The following is a 23,587-nucleotide window of genomic DNA, read 5'->3' as shown; positions in this document are numbered from 1 at the left end:
GTCTGTGCCTCTTGAGTCCCTTCACATGGATGCCACATCAAAGCTTCTCCTCTATAGTACTATGCACTGCAAGTCCCCAAAAGAACTTCTATCGCCACAGTTCCACACATGTGATGTGCACAATGTCTCAATGACAGAACCGACAGAGATGTAAATGCCAAAGGACTGTGGATGCACAAACACAGCATCTAACCTGCTGCTCTCTCCCACGTCTGCTGGTTCTGCTGTTTAGCCGCCTCAGGTGCTGTCATAGAGTCTGCAAGTACTGACTCTGTTCACCAGCCTCCACAGGTTCTGACCCCTCTGGAAGAGCCACACTGTGTGCTCTAGGCCTCCTCCACAAAGATAAACTCTACCCAGAGTTGGGATTTAAGCACTGATGAATTGGAAGCTGGACAGGAAATAAGGCACTGGGGAGCACTAGGAATTTGTGTGGTTTCTATGTGACCTATGCCCCACATGGTATGATGCACAGTAAGGGAGGGAAGGGCTAGAGAGTCAGGCAGGACCATCCCCTGGGATGACTCGACTTCCAGTTGAAGGCACAAGGCCTCTGCCACACTTGGGAAACACAGCTTCTTCAGCTACTGGGTCCAGCACTGTGCTGGAGTGAGCTAACTCTCCTGTGGCCTCGGCCATTGGTCTGGGCTGGCCAAGTACTACTGAGGGCACACCTGAAGGGAGACAAACATGGATGCCACCTGCCTTCCACATACAGCTCTTAATTGACAGTTACAATGGAAGGTGCATTGACCTGTTCACATGATCTCCTGGAAGAGCTGAAACCCATCTTGGTTCTGTAGGAGGTCTGCAGGTTCTCTGCAGGGCTCTCCTCTATGCAGTCCCCATCCAGTCCTCTCTTTCAGTGTCTACCTTGCATAATAATAAAAAGAAAAGGGTAACAGCAGCTGTGTATGCGGTTGACCAGAAGGTCAATTCCACTACCTCATTTACTGCAGCTGCACTTGACTATTAAGGAAACAAACCCCAAACCATAATGTTGGTTAATCTCACCCCCATCTATTCCTTCTAATCCTAAGCTGGTTTGGCTGTGAGACACACCTGGATGCTGAGACAAAAGCAGATAGATCCAGTACTTGTAAATTTCATATTTATTATAACAAAAATTACGACATGTCCATTTGGGCATTCTGCTTCCATATAACTCTGTATGTGTAGATGGTATAAGGGACTCTATACAGTCATGCTGATTGTGGCAGCAGGAAGGAACACAATTAAAAAATGTCTGTAAAAGGTTCTGGGTTCCCGAGAGCAGGGCCACATTATCTGCACAGAAACACGCTGCACATGGCCCACACTGAAGATGAGCTAGGTGGGGGTGGGGCAGGGATGCTCTTCAGAGCAAGTAAGGAGTCAGTTATTTAGGCTGTGTCCTTATGCAAGGCTACAAACACTTTAAGCTTCACTATGTAACACTGAGATATTTACAATAGAAATTTCTCAATCAACTGTTCTCTCAGAGAAGATTAGTGAGTCCCAGTGACTTAGGTCACCTGACAGAGTAAAGCAACTCCTAGGAGTTAGTCTCCATAGTCTACAAATGTCTATCATTTTCAAGACAAAAAAGCTTTCCCCACAAAGAAATACACAATTACAATATTATTAAATCATTTAGCAATGGCAACTTGCCCTGCCTTCCAAACAAACAAAACAACAAAAAGCCATTTTTAAAAATATTACATTATCATTAACTGTTTCTCTGTAATATATTAAACCTTTTGTTCTTTGTCTTTACACAGTTGATATGTTAGGGAAAGAAGTTAACAAATTTAAATCATATTGGTAAAGTATCACTAGAAGAAAAGTGGTTAATTATTAAAAGTAACCAATACAAAGAGAACCTACAGATGAGCTGCAGAGACAGGTGGGGCAGTGTCTGGGAGAGGGCATGAAGTAACACCCCTGGTTTAATGGGAGCCTGGGAGACTCTCTCAGTCTCTCTGGTTAGTTTATTGTTTAAAACAGTACTCAGGCTGGGTCATAGCGGTGTATCGTAACAGTCTGGCAGGTGATCCATTTGGAAGTGCCGCTGTGGCTGTGGCTGTGGTTGTGGTGGCTGGGGTGGTGGTGGCAGCAGCTGCTGCTGCTGCTGCTGCTGCTGCTGCTCCTGGTGATGTTTCATGATTTCTTTGACTTCCTCTTCCAGCTCTGGGGGGATGATAAACTGATCATCTGGATCTGGCTGAGCAGGGGCTGCAAAATAGCCTCCTGGCTTCCGGAGAGGCGCATCTGCAGCAACCTCTATCACATTATGGCTCCTTTCCTGGGGAGCTACAGAGCCATTAGCCCTGCGTCGTCCAATGGTTCCCACAGCAGAAAAGTCTGCCTTCTTGGACAGACCTGACTCATCCTCATTGGCACTGATGACAATGCCCTCATCACTGGCCTCAGCTGGCACCTGAAGTAGGTGCTGCTGTCTCTCCTTTTCCTTGGCCCGGCTGCAGTGGATGTCCACTTCCACCTCAACCCGGCTACCGTTGCTAAACACCCCCTCAATGGGTTCTTCATCGTCACTGTCAAGGCCGTTGTCAGAGAATGCGCTGGAGAAAGTAGCGCTGGACAACTGACGTTGGAAGGAGTTAGACAGGCAGACAGGGTGGAGCATGCAGCGCTGCTCGTTGGGGTAGGCAGGGCTGCTCTCATTCAGGACTCCAGACGGGGGCTCATCAGAGGCTGTGGAGCCCACCTCACTACTCATCTCGGAGGTAGACAGTTCACTGCTGATCTCAGATGCCATGCCACTGCTGGAGGATGGCACACCCAGCCCATCTGAGGGTCGGTCCTTGATGACCATGTTGACGGATGGCGGGAAGATTCCGGGGCTGGGTGGTGGCATGCTCCCTCCAGCACTGAGCTCACAGCAGCAGAAGCTGTCTTCGGTGACACTTAGCTGCACCACCACAGCACTGATGCTGTCATGGCAGCCATAGCTCTGAGCCAGGGTGCAGAGCTTCTTAGCAGCAGCCAGAGCATCTGGCACATTGCGCACAGCTTCCACAGCCTCGTCAATGGATAGGCTGTCCCACAGCCCTTTGCTGCCCAGGATGAAAAACTCATCCTGTGGAGTCAGAAGCACCGACTGCACATGGGGGCGAGGCACCACACTGGGGTGGAGGAAGGTGTAGCCCAGGATGCGTGTGGACTCTGTCACTCCATTGACCTTGCCATCCTAGAAGAAAAATTTCCAGAGACAGTGAGCACAGAGCACATGTGGTTACTGAGCAGCCTCCCTCTGGGCCATTGACTGGGCCACAGGATGGCGTTGGGCATCCCACGAAGGAGGCTCACACACCCTATATGGAAAGGCTGAAGTGTAGAGGAACAAAAAGAAGTATTTCAGCCATTCCTTTAACAGGGACTGCATTTATACTAGGTGGTATGTCTCTTCATGACAAGCTGATGTCCAGCCTCACATGGCATGCATGCTTATTAGATTCTAGAGAGGTAAGTCCCAGAGAAACACCCAGGGCAGGTACAGTCCAACCTCATGACTGTCCAGCACCACAATCAGCATGGAGAAGGGCTAGGGAGTCTTGTGTGACCCACGGTCGTCTGTATCTGAGCCACAATGCTCACATGTTTGGAGAGGCAATACTAACAGAAGTACCCATCCTTAGGCTTTTCTTGAACCTGACTTACAAGGACAAATGTAGAAACCATGGTGCCCAGTCTTAGACAGTTGGTTGTATTTAGACCAGCAGCCAAATCCAGGCCATTTGCTGGGGGAAAGATGAGTACTTTTAAGTCTTAGCTACCTGCAGCTGCCGTGTTCTCTACCCTCCATGTGTGAGGGTCTCTGCCTCACAGCCACATCCATCCCCACTCTCCTGCTTCTAACACTTCCTGCCACACAAGGTTCTGCAATGGAGGGTACAACTTTTGTGAGTCTCTCGACTCACAAACAGTGCTTCTGCAAGAGAATGCCCTGCGCTTCAGCTCAGTGCCTGCCTCCTCCTGTGCTTCCCGAGTATCTGCTCGGAAGATAAACATGGGTACCTTTCCAAAGAGACCTCAGCAGCCATGCTTAGACCAGGGGGCAGCCTAGGAACTAAGATGAGTAAAAGAGCCTTTCAAGCAGTTTGAAACACCCTTGACTCTAGTAATGAAATCCGCCCTGCCTGGTGCGGGGGCTGGCTACTCTAGCCACCCTTCAGTCTTCTCCCCACTTTGTGCTTTGAGGGCATCTTCAAGGAATGGAAGGGGTGGTGTGAGAACTAGTCACTGTTGAAGACTGAGCAGAGCAAGCAGAAGTCAGGAAGAGAAGCAGGGGAGGAAAGGGGATAACACAGCTGACCTATGAACTCTGATGCATGTGGCAGACATCTTTCCCTGTACAGTGTTGCCGCTCAGCTCACTCTTCTGGACAGCAGTAGAGCACCCACTCTCCTAACCTATGCTTAACATCCACTTTAACTTTCAGTGCTGGGACAGACAGGGAACTCAATTTATATGTGTGCTCACGCCCAGGGACTCGGCACCTAGGTGTCTTTCTGGGATGCTCAACACAGCCTCTTTTTCTCTTCTGGACACTCCCTTTCCCTCTCACCTTCAGACAGTGCATTGTTCTGTGAGTTTTACTGCTAAGAGGAGGTTAGGTTCTTGTCAGCAGATGTGTATGGATGCTTCCAGGCTAATGTTGAGTGACTGACATGCTGGTAAATTAGCAAACAAAGAACTGCAGAAGCTAGTTTTCAACATTCACTGACAATGGATCATGTTCTACTGTTATTCTAGTTGGTTTTGTTTGTTTTTTGTTTGTTTCTTTGTTTTAAAACAACAATACTATTGCCATTTGGAACCAGGTAAATCTTTGTTGTGGGACTATGCCCACACTGTAACCTCTTTAGCCATAGATCTAGCTTCTCCTCTCTCTATGGCAATCATGCGCTGGTTTTGATGATCAAATATATCTATAGACCTTGTATTTTTGCCTCCTGTCCCTGAGAACAGTATTACTCAACTGGCAAAACAGAAAATAGTTATATAGTTATACAGACACCATAGTTATTGTGCCAGACTACCATTGTAAAGCAAGGCAGGTGTCTGATATCTACTTTATACATAGCTGAGATACAAAAGCAGAAGTGTGATTCAGGAGTCCAGTTCTTAGCCACTTAGCCAGTAGCTCTGAGATCCACTGGGACAGTTCCCATGAAGCATTCCCAACTGATGACTGCCTTATTATTCCATAATAAGCCATAGAGATATTCCTCAGTAATCTAAAGACAGCACCAAGGAATTTACTTTGTAATACCATGGACTTGGCACGCTACATCTGAACTAACAAGTTTCCTCTGAAGACAAGTGTTTCCTGAGGGGTCTCCACCAGGGGGTGCTGCTCATGTTCTCCTGCTGTCTGAGGAAAACTGGCTCCTCACCTCAGTGACGATGGCTTTGTGCTGCTTAATCCTCTTCCGCTCTTCTTCACAGCTCATGATGTATGACCTGGACAGAGACAGTGGCTTCCCATTTCGACAGAGAACCGTTTGGCACTTGCCAACATTAGCGGAGGTCAGGGTAAAGGATCCTCCCAGGTCCACAGGGTCATGCTTGATGTGGCAGAGGACAGCAGCACCACCAAGTTTCTGCCCAGCAGTTCCCAGTTTCCTGAACCCAAAGAGAAGGGTGAACACTCAAACACCTTACCACATTTTGTCCATTCAGAAGAAAGATGACACAGGGTACAGGGCCAGAGATTAGACTTAGTCCTGTCCAGCAAAGCCACTCAGCTTCCAAGAAGAAAAAGGTCCCTGGAATCTGATACTACACACATTCACATAGAGAGGTATCTGCTCATATGTGGTAGGGAAGGATCACCTTTTGATTAAAAGCCATTTTGCTGGTCCTGGCCTGTTGTGTCTAACCTGCTGCCCTGCATCAGTTATACAGCCCAGCACTATATTCCAAAACATCAAGAAAGGGCTTCTTCTTTTCCCACTCACTTTTCCAAATCCTCTATTCCCACAAAAATCTGAATAGGTACAAACACAGTATGTCCATGCATGAACTGCACGTTTATCCTAACCACCATTCTATCTGTCTGTCTATCTATCTATCTATCTATCTATCTATCTATCTATCTATCTATCTATCTATCTATCCATCCATCCATCCATCCATCCATCCATCCATCCATCCATCTATCTATCTATCTATCTATCTATCTATCTATCTATCTATTAGAAGTCTTTATCTATCTATTAGACGTCTTTATTCCAGACTGGTGGGACTACACTCAGTGTAGCACTGAGAATTTAGAAAAAGAGTCATTTATTTATTTATTTATTTATTTATTTATTTTCATTTTCTCCTCATTTACTGAAAATAGATTCTTTTCTCCTGTACTATATCCCGATTACAGTTTCTCCTCCCTCTACTTCTCCCAGTTCTTCTCTCCTTCCCTTCCCATTTATATCCACTCTCATTCTGTTTCTCATTAGAAAAGAACAGGCTTCTAAGAGATAACAACAAAACTCAACAAAGTATGATAAGCTAGATCCACCATTCTTCTAAAGGATGTTCACTGCCATTCTTGTCCATGCACCCAAGACTTTCTTTTTTTAAAGATTTATTTATTTATTTATTTATTTAATATGAGTACACTGTAGCTGTCTTCAGACACACCAGAAGAGTTCATTGGATCACATTACAGATGGTTGTGAGCCACCATATGGTTGCTGGGAATTGAACTCAGGTCCTCTTGAAGAGGAGTACAGACCGCTGAGCCATCTCTCCAGCACCAGCCAAGACTCTCTTGATCAGCACTATTTGTTCTATGAAAGCTATAGGACACCATTCTGGTATCAAACACCAAGTGTTTTTGCCTTATCCTCTGCTGTCAATTAACCTGTGTACTTATTGAATATTTGGAGCCCCTATAAATACTGACCATCATAAAGAGCAAAGAACTCTCATCACATGTCCAACCAATGGTCATTCCTCCAAACTTCCCATAATGACAGTCATAAAAAAACAGAAACAAAAAGGAAAAACTGCCTCTCTTGCCTAACGAGGGCAGGAAAGACTCTGAAGCATTGTCAGAATGTAAGTTAGACAACTGGGAACAGAAACAACGGAAACCAGGGACACCTAGCCACACACACACTTGAAAGCTAGGCACAATGAATAGGCAGTTACTCTAAGGACTGAAGTGCTGTCTGGTCTTATAACCTGTTAACTAACAGACAAAAGTCACAAAGACGACACTGCAGGCGGCCTGTCATAGGATTCCACGGCCAGATCTGACTGGTGCATGCTTCTAAGGCAGCATGACTTTCAAATGCACAACGACTGGTGAGAAATTTGTAGGCTAGAGGCCTATGTGGATGGGTGTGTGTGTGTGTGTGTGTACACATATACATGGTCTGTGTGTATGTGTGCATCTTTGTGTGTGTCTGTCATATTTCCTGACTTCAGGGACAAGGAGGTGGCTGAAAGCAGCCAAGTTACTATGTCCGGTGGCCAGAGCATCCATGGGGTCTCAGGATTCTGCCTGTACTGGGCCTGGGGGGGTACTTTGCTTCACCTCTATGCACTTTGGTTTCACAAACAAGATATGAAGGGCAGCAATGCCTATCTCACCGGGGAAAACATCAGGACATGTAAGGTAGTGAGAACAATGACTATTTGCTAGCTTTTACTATTGTGCTCAATTGCTGTCTGCACCCACTAGGAATTTGGCAGATAAGGGGAGCATTGGAAGCAAGAGCCAGAAACCTGCCTGCCTTGGCTGTGCATGAGGCAGACGTAACTGTGGAGGCTGCTCAGGGCAGCATTCCACAGCAGGTAGATACTGTCTATTTTGGTACACAGCCATCATCTCTGTCAGGTTACCCATGGGGAGAGGAAGTAAAGGAGAGAGCTCATCAATGCTGCCATAACCTTCAAAGGACTAGGATATTTATCACCATAGATCTTATAAGAGCAGGGTCGGCAGTCCACTCTTCAGTAGGCAATTCCTTTACAATCCATAAAGCCCACAAGGTGACAAAAGAATGAAAAATTTTGACTGAAGGAACCCTGTTAGCACATGAACCTGAGAGCTCAAGTGGCATGGGCTAGTTCTTGCAGTGACCGGAAGCTCTGGTGCAGGGACAGTAAGAGGGAGGCAGCAGCCCAGAAGTTGGCAATACTTACATCAATACTGAATAAGGGAAAGAGGGTAGCATACAACAATGGTTTAAAACTAGTATAAAATCTGACCCACTCAGTTTCAAACCAGTGAAAGCATTTCCTATTGGCCAACAAACTGGGAGAAAAATGATGCATTCCAGAGAAAATTCCATATGCCATATGAGACGATCTAAGGAGCCTATGGTGTTCCTCTGGTTGGGGGAGGCTGGGTATTGTAAACGATGAAAATGTTACCAACAGAGGCCACTAATGCTCAGTTCTGTGAGAAATGAGATCTCTGTCACTGACTTAAGAAGGAGTATCAGTGCATTGGAAACTGAAGCACAGTCCATCCCTGACAGTGAAGCCTGAGAGCAGCTGCAGCACTCAGTCACACGTGCACTGTGATCACTGGGCACCAGCTTTTCTAGTAAGAGAGAAGCATCAAACAAGAGCAAGAATAAATAAATAAAATAGGAGGAGGAGGTGGAGGCAGGAGGAGGAGGAGAAGGGAGAGGAAGAGAAGGAAGAAGAAGAGGAGGAAGAGGAGGAGATGGAGGGGGAGGAGGAAATAGCCATTTACCTTTGCATGACTATGAATGTATTGACCATGTATTCTTCTTCATTTTTCGTTTTCTGAAGCTCTTCAGCCAAAATGTCACTCATGGTGCACTGGAGAAGGTAGGGCACCTCCACATTCCGGTCTCCATCAAACACACCATAGAGGGCCTCTCGGTTGTCACGGAAGTTATTCACAGACAGGGCTGCGACACACAGCCTGCAGAGTAAAAACACTTTTGTGATGAGCCCATTCATCTTTTTGTTCTTATGCTCGACACAACTCATTTATTCTCTTTCCCTTCCTCCCTCCCTCCCTTCCTCAATGTTCTGGTCTGTCTTTTCCACCCTGCCTCCAGGAAGTTGGGTGAATGGAGCCTAGACGGTCTGCATCACTGACTAATACCATCTCTCACCCTTCTCCTCCAGTTTTAGTACTGTTAAAATGATTTTAAAGTTTAAAATGTTTAGTTCTTTATTTTCAACTGTTACATTTGTGAATGTTTTGCCTGTTCTCTGGAGTTGTAGGTGGTTGTGAGCTGCCATGTGCTAGAACTGAACCTAGGTCCTTGGCAAGAGCAGCATGAGCTCTTAACTAGAGCCATCTCTTCAGACTCTATTTTTACATTTTTAAAAGCACTCATTTTAATTATGTGTATCAGGTGGGGGTGAGGGTTGTGGATATGCATGCAGATGCCTGTGAGACTAGAGGCTTCAGACCCTTGCCCCAACTGCAGCTACAGCAGCTTTGAGTGGCCTGACATGGGGTCTGGAAGTCAAACTGGGAACTGAGCCTGACCCATCTGCAAAGGGACATAGGCGCTCTTAACTGCTGGATCATTTCTCCAGGTCCAATTTTACCTTTAATGGCAACGAAGAAAGGAGAGTAAGAGACATAGAAATAATATTAAGATATAACTTCTAACTTACACAATCATACAATTATTAAGGAGAACAGCCTCCATAAGAAGGAGTGGCAAGTACACTGTGGGGAGCTCCAGCATCCAGCTGCTGATGCTGGCCCAGTTAATTCCTTGGGAAAGTACAGAGGCTACAGGAGAAGACACAGTGTCTGATGGGGAACACCAGGCTATTGAGCTCTAGAAGGCAGGATCTGTCTCCAAAATAAAACCAAGAAGCCAGGCACAGCGACGAAGGACTATGATCCTAGCACTTGAAAGGCTGAAGTGAGAGGAGCAGAAGTTCAAAGTCAGCCTGAACCACATGGAAAGACCCTGCCAACAAACCCCACAAAAACAACAGTCAAGGGAAACAGAGTGGAAAACAGATTTGGAAGGAAGAGTCAGAGCACTAGAGTGTGGGGGAGGATACCAAACAGTTTAATATAGGGGAACAGCAAGAGCCTTGAAAAGACAAACAGGAACTTTACACATTTATAGCTACAACTTAATATGTGGTGAAAACTATACACCTATGGATACAGAAGCTCAACAAACTACAGCAAGAGCGATAGAAAAGAATGACTAAGGGGTACAACAGAATCAAATCACTAAAAACCACGAAGACGGGAGGCAGGGTGCGGTACAAAGACACACATGGAAGCAGACTGCTTGGGGCAAAACCACAAAGGACGTGACTGCAGAAGGGCTTCTTTCAAGTACTATGTACAGTCTAGATTGCCAGCCAGTGAAGCACAGCCTGGGAGAGTGATGGCTGATGACATTTCAGAAGCACAAGAGAGCATCCCACCTGAACACTTCACTGCAGAAACACAAAGAGCAGGACAAAGGAGATCTGGTCTCTGCAGAACAATAAAGTACACTGCAATGACAAGTGGGAAAGACGGGATTTCTTGCCACAGTGGGACTGTGCACACATAAAGCAAGAGATGTTGCTCACACCCCACAATAAATAGGATGTCTCCTCCTCTGCTGTGTGATAGCTGCCTCAAGATGCCTATGGTACTGATGCTGAGAATCACTGCTTCAGAAGGCAGAAGACTAAGCTAAAAATGCTAACAGTTCATTTTGGAATTTTATAACAAATGAGAAGGGAAAACACAAGGCAACATAATATACAGGTAGATGAAGGAGAAATTGAGATGTTTCTAATGTTGTGAAGTGATTGGAGGTAAGCTGTAATAAGTAAAAGATTATTGTATAAAGACATGTGCTCAAGCACACACACGCACACACACACACACACACACACACACACTCTAAGCAATACACACCCTAAGCAATACAAGCTGGGCATGGTGGCACACACATTAATATCAGCACTTGGGAAGCAGAGGCACACAGACCTTGTAAACTCAAGGCCACCCTGACCTACAAATAGAGTTCTAGGATAGCCAAGGCTCTGTTACACAGAGAAACCCTGTCTTGAAAACAAGCAATCAAACATAAGCAAGAAAGAAAACAAAGAATAAACAAATAGTAAGTTGAAATTTAAACTTAAGCTATCTTCACTAGATATACATAAAAGACCTAAAAATTACCTTCAAACCCAGAAAAATCAAACCAGATAAAAAAAGCAAGATATGACTACATGATGACTATAAAAAAGAGCATTTAAAATACAAAGAGGAAAACAGGTTTAAACACCAGCATACCACCTTCTATCCAGGTACCTAGGAACACTTGCTACCTGGGACCCAGAGGCTACACGTGACTAGGATTCAGGAGGCCTCCTACATTACTCTTCATCACTTTCACCCCAGCCCCGTAACAGCCTCTCCCACCCTCCATCACCTCCATTCCCTGTACCTAGCTTAGCTGTTCTTATTCTCACCCTCAGTCCTGTAGCAGCCTGCATCCCTAACTCTCCAGACAGATCCTTTTCTACTGCAGCCTACTTGCCCATCCTCCCTGGGGATCCCACCTCTGGATGTGGACAGGATACCTTAGCTCCTTCCCACAGCCATTCTCGGCTTTACTTCTAGCTCATCTCTATTGCTTTTGGCCACTTGCTGACCTTCAGAAGTATTCTCTACCAGGGAACCTACAGCCATACACTTTCCTAAGATCCAGAGAGGGCAGTAGAAACCAAGGAACAGAATGTCCTGTCCAACAAAGACAGGGCCGGATATCAGCACCCAGAATCACCTTAGTCATCCTAATTCCAGATGCCTGGACATCAGTGGAAAACCACAAACAAGAAAAACCAAGACGGTATGCTTTCACCAGAGCCCAGAAAGCCTGCTACAGGAGGCCCTGGGAAATGAAGCACAAGACAAGGATTTCAAAATAGGTACCATGAATATGTTCAAGGACCTTAAAGAGGACATGGATAAATCACCCCAGGAAGGCTGTGAAAATACACAGTGGAATGCATAATGAAAACATTTCAAGACATGAGAGCAGAAATAGAATCACCAAGGAAAACCCAAACGGAAAATGAAAAAAATTTGGGGAAAGAAGAAGCCAAATATTTTTATTTGCAGATGATACAGCTTTAAATTGAAAAGACCCTTAAAATCCACCTGTACAAACTTCAAAAACTCTGAAGCTGGTGTTACTGTGGCATCAAAACCAGGAAATGACGTGAGAAAATGCAGACCAACATTCATCACGGAACACAGGTATCTTCTACAACTTACCAGCAAACGGAATTCCAAAGCATAAGGAAATATCAATATATGATAAACTTGTGGAGTTTATCTTAGAAATACAAGACCATGCTAACGTTTTAGATATGACCAAAGCTGGAAAGATGGTTCAGCAGTTGGAAATACAAACTGCTTTTGTAGACAACTGGAGTTTAGCTGCCACCAACCACACCTGGTGGGGCTCAGGACCCCCTGTAACACCAGCTCCAGGGGCAACACTATGCTTCTGGACTTGGGCACTATCTGGGAATTATAGGCCTGTATGGGAATACTGTTGCTTTATCTGACTGGTTCTAACTATGGCCATGATTTAATGAGCTTATTATTGGACCACTTTCCACTTTCTATTCATTCATTACTCTCAATACTTTGCATTCTTGTACCTTAGCCAAAGAAATTATGACTACTCTAATTTATAGGGCTCTGCTTTTCTAATCATCAGTACCTCTTTCATACAATGTGAGCAAGTCTGATCAGCTTGATTGCATTATCAGGAAAATCTGCATTCATAGCTAAAGGAAGGTGACTGGTGAAAACTGTTTATTAAAAGAAATTCCAATGAATTGCTACTAGAGGCAGAAGCAGATGCCATGACAGGGAATTGAGATCAAAGGCTGCCAAGCTAGTTTAGAATGTAGGCATATTACAGTCAGCAATGTAAGTGATCTTGAGAATAGACAATCAGCTACTTCTCTCTTGGTAAACAGACTTCCCAGAAAGATAAAGGGGCTTTTCAAAGGAGCCGAGATACATTTCAATACTTAGGCCTTTTCCAAACACTGGAGGCTTACATAGATATAATGTGTCAGTTACACTGTATCCTAGCAACATCTCTAACAAAAAGAGAGTATGTGATGCCAAGCAGGTCCTCAGCCTGGTGCTTAAACATTGAGGAGTGAGCCTCACTCTGCAGAAACATGCTCTAAGAAACTCCACAGAACACAAGGATGCACCATCATATCCAAGAGTGCAGGTCTCCTACCCAAGAAAGGAGGCATACAATGGGCATTTTTGGGTCCAAAGTTTCACACAACGTACTTGTTTTTTACTCCCGATGCTTCAGTGTAACCATGACTCCATACTGCTGGGGCTCCGGATGCATCTCCTGCTGATGGCTGGTCAATCTTGAAGCAGCGAATGTTACTATGGGCAGAAAGAGCCGCAGGAATCATTAGGGACAGCTGAGTGAGATCTGCTGCCTTTACCTGAGAGAGGACACTGCTAAGCACTCCCCACTTTCCACCTCTGCTGTGTCGAGTGAATGAAATATTTACGGGCATCAGGAACCTGCTCCTCAGGTGCCTTACACTGATAATGAGAACAAGGGTGTGGCTGTGGCACAAAGACTGTTTTCACAGTGACTGTAGAGCATCAGTTAGATATTGGCAGACTGTATACTACACATACACGCAACGTGAGTAAACAACACAACTTAAGAGAGCAGGGGGATGGTTCAGGTGGGAAAGTGCAAGCCCAGAAATTAAATTTAACCCCTAGAGTCTTCATAAAAAGTTGCAATGCCAGCACTGACAAGGTAGACACAGGACCCATGGTCAGCCAGCCTAGCCTAATAGTGAGTCCCAGACCCCAGTGAGAGACCCTGTCTCAATTAAAAAAAAAAAGTGGATGACTCCTGAGGAACCAGGGTGACCTATGGCTTCTGTGAGTACCTGCACAAACACAAACACTAATACAAAGTACAGATATACATAAAACTAAACTTAAAAGCAAACAGAAATTAAGTGTCATGTTAGCTTATAATTCTTACACCATGAACTGGGCACTCAAACTTGAAAAGAGCAAATTCATAGCTGTGTGATGTCTTCAGCATTCACTACAAACTCAATTCTGTCCATGTCATGTATTTAAATAGCCAACACACATCAATGAGGCTTTGCCACTCCCCGAGTCTTTCAGTGTCTTCATTAGGAGTACAAACCATACAACAGACATGTAAAATTACATTAATGAATTATTAGTTCACTCCATGTTTTAAGATGTGAGATTTGGGTTCTCTCTCAGCTAATGACTACTGATGGTGCCCTTCCACAGACACTGATAATCTTTATAGATCAAAGAATTTTCACAGAAATAATTCCATTTTCCAATAGTTAGACAAAAAATAGTAATGTTTCTGCCTCATTCAAAAATCTTTTTGTAATGAAGCAGTTGCCTGTCTAGCTAACTAGGTAACTAAGTAGCCTCCCAAGAAGATGGCTGTGTGGACTGTCTACCACATTGACATCTGGAAAGGGATTGAGCCCTGGAGAGTTCCTGTATGGATTCACTCCAGTTTCTGGACAAGCACAACCCTAGTCACAGAAACATGTGGAAACTCTCCGGAGTTACTAAGACTCTGGGGGTACTAACCAGAAGGTAGCATTTGCAGTATTATGATTCATCCTTAGTAATTATTTTTTAAGTCTGAGTGCACAACGCCTTCAACACAGAAGGTCAGTCACTCTCATAACATATGCTCACTGTAGAGACTTAGCAAGATTTCATTTATGCAAATGTAACTATGGGATCCCTTATCTATCATCTACCTACCTGTCTATATATCTATCATCCATCCATCCATCCATCCATCCATCTATCTATCTACCTATCTATCATTCATCTATCTATCTATCTATCTATCTATCTATCTATCTATCTATCTATCTATCTATCTATCATCTTGCATTTATATCATCTATAGTAGTTCAGCATATTTTTCTATGTTCAACATATTTGTCTATATTCTGACACAAATTTTTTCAAGTTACTTTATATTCATTCCAAATATAACTGGAAATATCCTGATGATCATCTCTGTACTTAAAATAAACATTAACTGCTTTCTGAAATGAAAGTGTGAACTGAAGATCTATAAACAGTTGAGATTTCTCGGGGATAGTCAGTTTTCTTTGACGGGATGGCAGGCTGACCACATTCCAGGGGATGGCCCCACACCTGGGCTTATCTGAGTGGATGAGTTATTTAAACCCCAGAGAGTTTCAGGGATTGGAAGGTAGGAGTGCATCTAGAAGGAACCACAGGGAGAGGTTGGAGGTTGAGGGTTTAAAAAAAAAAAACAGAAAAAATGAAGGAAAAAGAGTTTTAGTATACAAACCCCTAACCTACATGACTGTTTTCAAAGCCCTGATAGAACGAGTTGGCCACTTTTAAAGAACTCCATACTAAGCCCTGCTTCTGTCATAGAGCCAATCTGAAGTGTTTGAATATTTGTTTTTTCTTAATATACTAATAAGCTTTAACATTTTGGAATTTCTTTTGTTAAATATTAATGTCGTTAGCTCGTTTTCTATTTTTGAATGAAAACATTTTTTGAAAAAGAGAAGATTTATTTGTAAGTCTGTTTCTGTGCACGTGCATTAGCTAGCATGTGTGCAGGTGTCTGCTGAGGCCATACGAGGTCATCGGGTCTCCTGCTCCTCTGCAGAAACAGCATACACTCCTAACTACTCCACTGTCTTTCCAGCCCGAGTGGAACAGTCTTTACTCACTCACAAGAGTACTATCCACTAATAATGTCAATGCTTTACATTAGTTTTTCAAGTATTTTTCCCAGTTGTAATTTTCGTTTTAGATTTACTTTAGTAGTTGTAGGAGTTGATAAAAATGCATGTAAAATTTGTGTGTGTGTTAGTCACATATACTGATTTCACCGCAAGTTCCTCAACCATTTCTGACATAAAAAATAATCTCTAGCTTATGAATATATTCAAATCATTTTATTGTACTTATTTAACTTTTTAATCTACCTGAAATTTATTTGGTATAATTTTTCTCTAAATAGCTAATCCATATAAGGAGAATTCTTGATACTTTTTTTTTTTTTGGTATCTCTGGGAAACAGGTTTTCTCACTCTATAGCTAAGGGAGTCCTATAAATCACTGTGTAGCCTCAGCTGACCTTGAACTCATGGCAATCCTCTTGTCTCTGAGGAATCATGCCAGGCATTGATCAAGTTCTTTTTTTTTTAAATTTTTAATATTTTTATTACATATTTTCCTCAATTACATTTCCAATGCTATCCCAAAAGTCCCCCATAGCGCCCCCCACTTCCCTACCCACCCATTCCCATTCTTTTGGCCCTGGCATTCCCCTATATTGGGGCATATAAAGTTTGCAAGTCCAATGGGCCTCTCTTTCCATTGATGGCCAACTAGGCCATCTTTCGATACATATGCACCTAGAGACAAGAGCTCCGGGGTACTGGTTAGTTCATCATGTTGTTCCAACTATAGGGTTGCAGATCCCTTTAGCTCCTTGGGTACTTTCTCTAGCTTCTCCATTGGGAGCCCTGTGATACATCCAATAGCTGACTGTGAGCTTCCACTCCTGTGTTTGCTAGGCCCCTGCATAGTCTCACAAGAGACAGCTATATTTGGGTCCTTTCAGCAAAATCTTGCTAGTGTATGCAATGGTGTCCGCGATTAGAAGCTGATTATGGGATGGATCCCTGGATACGGCAGACTCTAGATGGTCCATCCTTTCATCACAGCTCCAAACTTTGTCTCTGTAACTCCTTCCATGGGTGTTTTGTTCCCAATTCTAAGAAGGGACACGTGTCCACATTTTGGTCTTCATTCTTCTTGAGTTTCATGTGTTTAGCAAATTGTATCTTATATCTTGGGTATCCTAAGTTTTGGGCTAATATCCACTTATCAGTGAATACATATTGTGGGAGTTCCTTTGTGATTGTGTTGCCTCACTCAAGATGATGCCCTCCAGGTCCATCCATTTGGCTAGGAATTTCATAAATTCATTCTTTTTAATAGCTGAGTAGTACTCCATTGTGTAAATGTACCATAATTTCTGTATCCATTCCTCTGTTGAGGGACATCTGGGTTCTTTCCAGCTTCTGGCTATTATAAATAGGGCTGCTATGAACATAGTGGAGCATGTGTCCTTTTTACCGGTTGGGACATCTTCTGGATATATGCCCAGGAGAGGTATTGCTGGATCCTCCGGTAGTACTATGTCCAATTTTCTGAGGAACCGCCAGACTGATTTCCAGAGTGGTTGTACAAGCTTGCAATCCCACCAACAATGGAGGAGTGTTCCTCTTTCTCCACATCCTCGCCAGCATCTGCTGTCACCTGAATTTTTGATCTTAGCCATTCTGACTGGTGTGAGGTGGAATCTCAGGGTTGTTTTGAGTTGCATTTCCCTGATGATTAAGGATGTTGAACATTTTTTCAGGTGCTTCTCTGCCATTCGGTATTCCTCAGGTGAGAATTCTTTGTTCAGTTCTGAGCCCCATTTTTTAATGGGGTTATTTGACTTTCTGGAGTCCACCTTCTTGAGTTCTTTATATATATTGGATATTAGTCCCTTATCTGATTTAGGATAGGTGACGATCCTTTCCCAATCTGTTGGTGGTTTTTTTGTCGTATTGATGGTGTCTTTTGCCTTGCAGAAGCTTTGCAGTTTCATAAGGTCCCACTTGTCAATTCTCGATCTTACAGCACAAGCCATTGCTGTTCTATTCAAGAATTTTTCCCCTGTGCCCATATCTTCAAGGCTTTTCCCCACTTTCTCCTCTATAAGTTTCAGTGTCTCTGGTTTTATGTGAAGTTCCTTGATCCACTTAGATTTTACCTTAGTACAAGGAGATAGGAATGGATTGATTGGCATTCTTCTACATGTTAACAACCAGTTGTGCCAGCACCACTTGTTGAAAATGCTGTCTTTCTTCCACTGGATGTTTTTAGCTCCCTTGTCGAAGATCAAGTGACCGTAGGTGTGTGGGTTCATTTCTGGGTCTTCAATTCTATTCCATTGATCTATTTGTCTGTCACTATACCAGTACCATGCAGTTTTTATCACAATTGCTCTGTAGTAAAGCTTTAGGTCCTGCATGGTGATTCCACCAGAGGTTCTTTTATCCTTGAGAAGAGTTTTTGCTATCCTAGGTTTTTTGTTATTCCAGATGAATTTGCAGATTGCACTTTCTAATTCGTTGAAGAATTGAGTTGGAATTTTGATGGGGATTGCATTGAATCTGTAGATTGCTTTTGGCAAGATAGCCATTTTTACATTGTTGATCCTGCCAATCCATGAGCATGGGAGATCTTTCCATCTTCTGAGATCTTCTATAATTTCTTTCTTCAGAGACTTGAAGTTTTTATTATACAGATCTTTCACTTCCTTAGTTAGAGTCACGCCAAGATATTTTATATAATTTGTGACTATTGAGAAGGGTGTTGTTTCCCTAATTTCTTTCTCAGCCTGTTTATTCTTTGTGTAGAGAAAGGCCATTGATTTGTTTGAGTTAATTTTATATCCAGCTACTTCACCGAAGCTGTTTATCAGGTTTAGGAGTTCTTTGGTGGAATTTTTAGGGTCACTTATATATACTATCATATCATCTGCAAAGAGTGATATTTTGACTTCATCTTTTCCAATTTGTATCCCTTTGATCTCCTTTTGTTGTGGAATTGCTCTGGCTAGGACTTCAAGTACAATGTTGAATAGGTATGGAGAAAGTGGACAGCCTTGTCTAGTCCCTGATTTAGAGGGATTGCTTCAAGCTTCTCACCATTTACTTTGATGTTGGCTACTGGTTTGCTGTAGATTGCTTTTATCATGTTTAGGTATGGGCCTTGAATTCCTGATCTTTCCAAGACTTTTATCATGAATGGGTGTTGGATCTTGTCAAATGCTTTTTCCGCATCTAACAAGATGACCATGTGGTTTTTGTCTTTGAGTTTGTTTATATACTGGATTACGTTGATGGATTTCCGTATATTGAACCATCCCTGCATCCCTGGGATGAAACCTACTTGGTCAGGATGGATGATTGTTTTGATGTGTTCTTGGATTCGGTTAGCAAGAACTTTATTGAGGATTTTTGCATCAATATTCATAAGGGATATTGGTCTGAAGTTTTCTATCTTTGTTGGGTCTTTTTGTGGTTTAGGTATCAGAGTAATTGTGGCTTCATAGAATGAGTTGGGTAGAGTACCTTCTGTTTCTATTTTGTGGAATAGTTTGTGAAGAACTGAGATTAGATCTTCTTTAAAGGTCTGATAGAACTCTGCACTAAACCCATCTGGTCCTGGGCTTTTTTTGGTTGGGAGACTATTAATGACTGCTTCTATTTCTTTGGGGGATATAGGGCTGTTTAGATCATTAACCTGATCTTGATTCAACTTTGGTACCTGGTATCTGTCTAGGAACTTCTCCATTTCATCCAGGTTCTCCAGTTTTGTTGAGTATAGCCTTTGGTAGAAGGAGCTGATGGTGTTTTGGATGTCTTCAGGATCTGTTGTTATGTCTCCTTTTTCATTTCTGATTTTGTTAATTAGGATGCTTTCCCTGTGCCCTCTAGTGAGTCTGGCTAAGGGTTTATCTATCTTGTTGATTTTCTCAAAGAACCAGCTCCTTGATTGGTTGATTCTTTGAATAGTTCTTCTTGTTTCCACTTGGTTGATTTCGCCCCTGAGTTTGATTATTTCCTGCTGTCTACTCCTCTTGGGTGAGTTTGCTTCCTTTTGTTCTAGTGCTTTTAGGTCTGTTGTCAAGTTGCTAATGTGTGCTCTCTCTAGTTTCTTTTTGGAGGCACTCAGAGCTATGAGTTTTCCTCTTAGAAATGCTTTCATTGCGTCCCATAAGTTTGGGTATGTTGTGGCTTCATTTTCATTGAACTCTAAAAAGTCCTTAATTTCTTTCTTTATTCCTTCCTTGACCAAGGTATCATTGAGAAGAGTGTTGTTCAGTTTCCACGTGAATGTTGGCTTTCTATTATTTATTTTGTTATTGAAGATCAGCCTTAGTCCATGGTGATCTGATAGGATGCATGGGACAATTTCAATATTATTGTATCTGTTGAGGCCTGTTTTTTGACCAATTATGTGGTCAATTTTGGAGAAGGTACCATGAGGTGCTGAGAAGAAGGTATATCCTTTTGTTTTAGGATAGAATGTTCTGTAGATATCTGCCAGATCCATTTGATTCATAACTTCTGTTAGTTTCACTGTGTCCCTGTTTAGTTTCTGTTTCCATGATCTGTCAATTTGGTGAAAGTGGTGTGTTGAAGTCTCCCACTATTATTGTATGAGGAGCAATGTGTGCTTTGAGATTTACTAAAGTTTCTTTAATGAATGTGGCTGCCTTTATATTTGGAGCATAGATATTCAGGATTGATAGTTCCTCTTGGAGGATTTTACCTTTGATGAGTATGAAGTGCCCCTCCCTGTCTTTTTGATGACTTTGGGTTGGAAGTCAATCTTATCAGATATTAGAATGGCTACTCCAGCTTGCTTCTTCATACCATTTGCTTGGAAAATTGTTTTCCAGCCTTTCATTTTGAGGTAGTTTCTATCTTTTTCTCTGAGATGAGTTTCCTGTAAGCAGCAAAATGTTGGGTCTTGTTTGTGTAGCCAGTTTGTTAGTCTATGTCTTTTTATCGGGGAGTTGAGTCCATTGATATTAAGAGATATTAAGGAAAAGTAATTGTTGTTTCCTGTTATTTTTGTTGTTAAAGTTGGCATTCTGTTCTTGTGGCTGTCTTCTTTTAGGTTTGTTGAGGGATTACCTGCTTGTTGTTTCTAGGGCTTGTTTCCCGTCCTTGTATTGGTTTTTTCCTGTTATTATCCTTTGAAGGGCTGGATTCGTGGAGAGATAATGTGTGAATCTGGTTTTGTCGTGAAATACTTTGGTTTCTCCATCTATGTTAATTGAGAGTTTGGCTGGGTATAGTAGCCTGGGCTGGAATTTGTGTTCTTTTAGTGTCTGTATAACATCTGTCCAGGTTCTTCTGGCTTTCATAGTCTCTGGTGAAAAATCTGGTGTAATTCTGATAGGCTTGCCTTTATATGTTACTTGGCCTTTTTCTCTTACTGCTTTTAGTATTCTATCTTCATTTAGTGCATTTGTTGTTCTCATTATTATGTGTAGGGAGGTATTTCTTTTCTGGTCTTGTCTATTTGGAGTTCTGTAGGCTTCTTGTATGTTCATGGGCATCTCTTTCTTTAGGTTTGGGAAGTTTTCTTCTATAATTTTGTTGATGTTTGCTGGTCCTTTGAGTTGAAAATCTTCATTCTCATCCACTCCTATTATCCGTAGGTTTGGTCTTCTCATTGTGTCCTGTATTTCTTGGATGTTTTGAGTTAGGATCTTTTTGTGTTTTACATTTTCCTTGATTGTTGTGCCGATGTTCTCTATGGAATCTTCTGCACCTGAGATTCTCTCTTCCATCTCTTGTATTCTGTTGCTGATGCTCGTATCTATGGTTCCAGATTTCTTTCCTAGGGTTTCTATCTCCAGTGTTGCCTCATTTTGGGTTTTCTTTATTGTGTCTACTTCCCTTTTTAGGTCTAGTATGGTTATGTTCATTTCCATCATCTGTTTGGATGTGTTTTCCTGTTTTTCTTTGAGGACTTCTACCTGTTTGATTGTGTTATCCTGTTTTTCTTTAAGGACTTCTACCTGTTTGATTGTGTTATCGTGTTTTTCTTTAAGGACTTCTACCTGTTTAATTGTGTTATCCTGTTTTTCTTTAAGGACTTGTAACTCTTTAGTCATGTTCTCCTGTAATTCTTTAAGTGAGTTATTAAAGTCCTTCTTGAAGTCCTCTACCATCATCATGAGATATGCTTTTAGATCCGTGTCTAGCTTTTCCGGTGTTTTGGGGTGCCCTGGACTGGGCGAAGTGGGAGTGCTGGGTTCTGATGATGGTGAGTGGTCTTGGTTTCTGTTAGTAAGATTATTACGTTTACCTTTTGCCATCTGGTAATCTCTGGGGTTAGTTGTTATCGTTGTCACTGTTTAAAGATTGGAGCAGACTCTGTGTTCCTTGGAGCAGAGTCTGTGTTCCACTCACCCGAAGTCTCAAAATCCTGTGGCGGGTGTTGTGGGTAGCTGGCGGGTGTCAGCTGACCCTGCACTCTAGCTACCCCGGTGCTGGTCCGGCCGGAAGAGGCCTGTGGCCCTACTCAGGCCGGTTTTCTGCTTCCCTAACTAATGCAGTCTCAGGTCCTGCGCGAAATTGGATTGGAGCAGAAGCTGTGTTCCACTCACCAGAAGTCATAAGATCCTGTGGCGGGTGTTGTGGGTAGCTGGCGAGTGTCAGCCGACCCTGCGCCCTAGCTACCCAGGTGCTGTTCTGACCAGAAGAGGCTTGTGGCCCTACTCAGGCCGGATTTCTGCCTCCCCAACCAAAGCAGTCTCAGGTCCCGAGTGATTGGACTGGAGCAGAAGCTGTGTTCCACTCACTAGAAGTCTCAAAATCCTGTGGCGGGGGTCGTGGGTAGCTGGCGGGTGTCAGCCGACCCTGTGCTCTAGCTACCCCGGTGCTGGTCCGGCCGGAAGAGGCCTGTGGCCCTCGATCAAGTTCTTTATATGTAGCTATTTCATGGTACTCTTCGATGTTGAGTATCTGAGGGATGATGCCAGCCATCCCAGCAGCTTATAGGACATGCGGAGACTGCAGTCTGAGGATTGAGGGATTGAGGTGGTACCACATACACAGTGAAGAAAAATCAGGTCCCCATGGCTTCCTTGGGACTCTTTGTTTAGGCAGCATTCTTCAGTTATACACCAAGTTAGTTTTCTATTAAGTATTTAAAAAGCCAGCAAGTAAGCAATTAATTAGACCAGATGAATTCTAACCAAAAAGTTGGTCTTTAAGCTTTCATTTGTGTTACCCAAAAAGACTAGTAATGGTCCATTCACCAAAATTCTCATATTTTTAGGTTTTTTTGCTAACATATGTCAGATGACTTCCAGAAAAAAAAATCCATCTGCATATAAGATTATATGGCATAAACAATGACTACCCTGGGCCACCATTTAAGAATGCTATTCATAAAAGCAAGGTCTGAGAAGTACAGAGGAGAAAGCAGAGACCCCTCTCATAATCCTACTCCTTAAAGGAGGATAGGAGCACCTTTAGTACCTGGCACCTATCCTGTGCAGTGTGCTTTGGGCATGTGCAGGTACTCACAGGCAGAATGCATGTATATTTAAGTTGGAAAAAAGAATAACATGTGTACAAATCTCTTCATAAGTTTCCTTTGTACAATATCACACTATAAAGACCTTTCTGATTACTTCTACATCTCGACATCAGAATGCTAATGGCTGTACAGTATCTGTGAAACACAATTCATCCAGTTATATTAACTATTTTGGAGTTCTGGGATGAATATTCAGACAGTGTCATCTTCTCTAGTGAGGCTACCCTTAAACTTCAACCAGTCACACTCCAACATCCATCCTGAACTCCCTTGAGAAGGATGAAAACTCCTTCAGATCTAATTGTAACTACTCTGCATTACCAGTTGTTCTTTAAAAAAGGGTCCAGATTTTAG

At 42.9% G+C, this 23,587-nt stretch overlaps 1 protein-coding gene across 1 annotated transcript in view; it reads right to left on the bottom strand.

Annotated features, from left to right (window-relative positions):
- Nucleotides 1-1,085: 1,085 nt before the first annotated feature.
- Phlpp1 (PH domain and leucine rich repeat protein phosphatase 1) overlaps nt 1,086-23,587 on the bottom strand; it is a 216,375-nt gene continuing 193,873 nt past the window's right edge. Inside the window, exons 14-17 of the mRNA XM_021161069.3 lie at nt 13,301-13,405; nt 8,717-8,911; nt 5,400-5,628; nt 1,086-3,190 (exon numbers count right to left, since the gene is read on the bottom strand). Of these exons, the coding sequence (XP_021016728.1) occupies nt 2,000-3,190; nt 5,400-5,628; nt 8,717-8,911; nt 13,301-13,405 (1,720 nt within the window). The 3' untranslated portion in view covers nt 1,086-1,999. The remainder of the gene's footprint in view (nt 3,191-5,399; nt 5,629-8,716; nt 8,912-13,300; nt 13,406-23,587) is intronic.

Source organism: Mus caroli, unplaced genomic scaffold (assembly GCF_978045245.1).
Source record: "Mus caroli unplaced genomic scaffold, Mus_caroli_1 scaffold_1, whole genome shotgun sequence".
Classification (NCBI taxonomy): domain Eukaryota; kingdom Metazoa; phylum Chordata; class Mammalia; order Rodentia; family Muridae; genus Mus; species Mus caroli.
The sequence above is the reverse complement of the archived record's forward strand: the minus strand, read 5'-3'. Positions and strand labels throughout refer to the sequence as shown.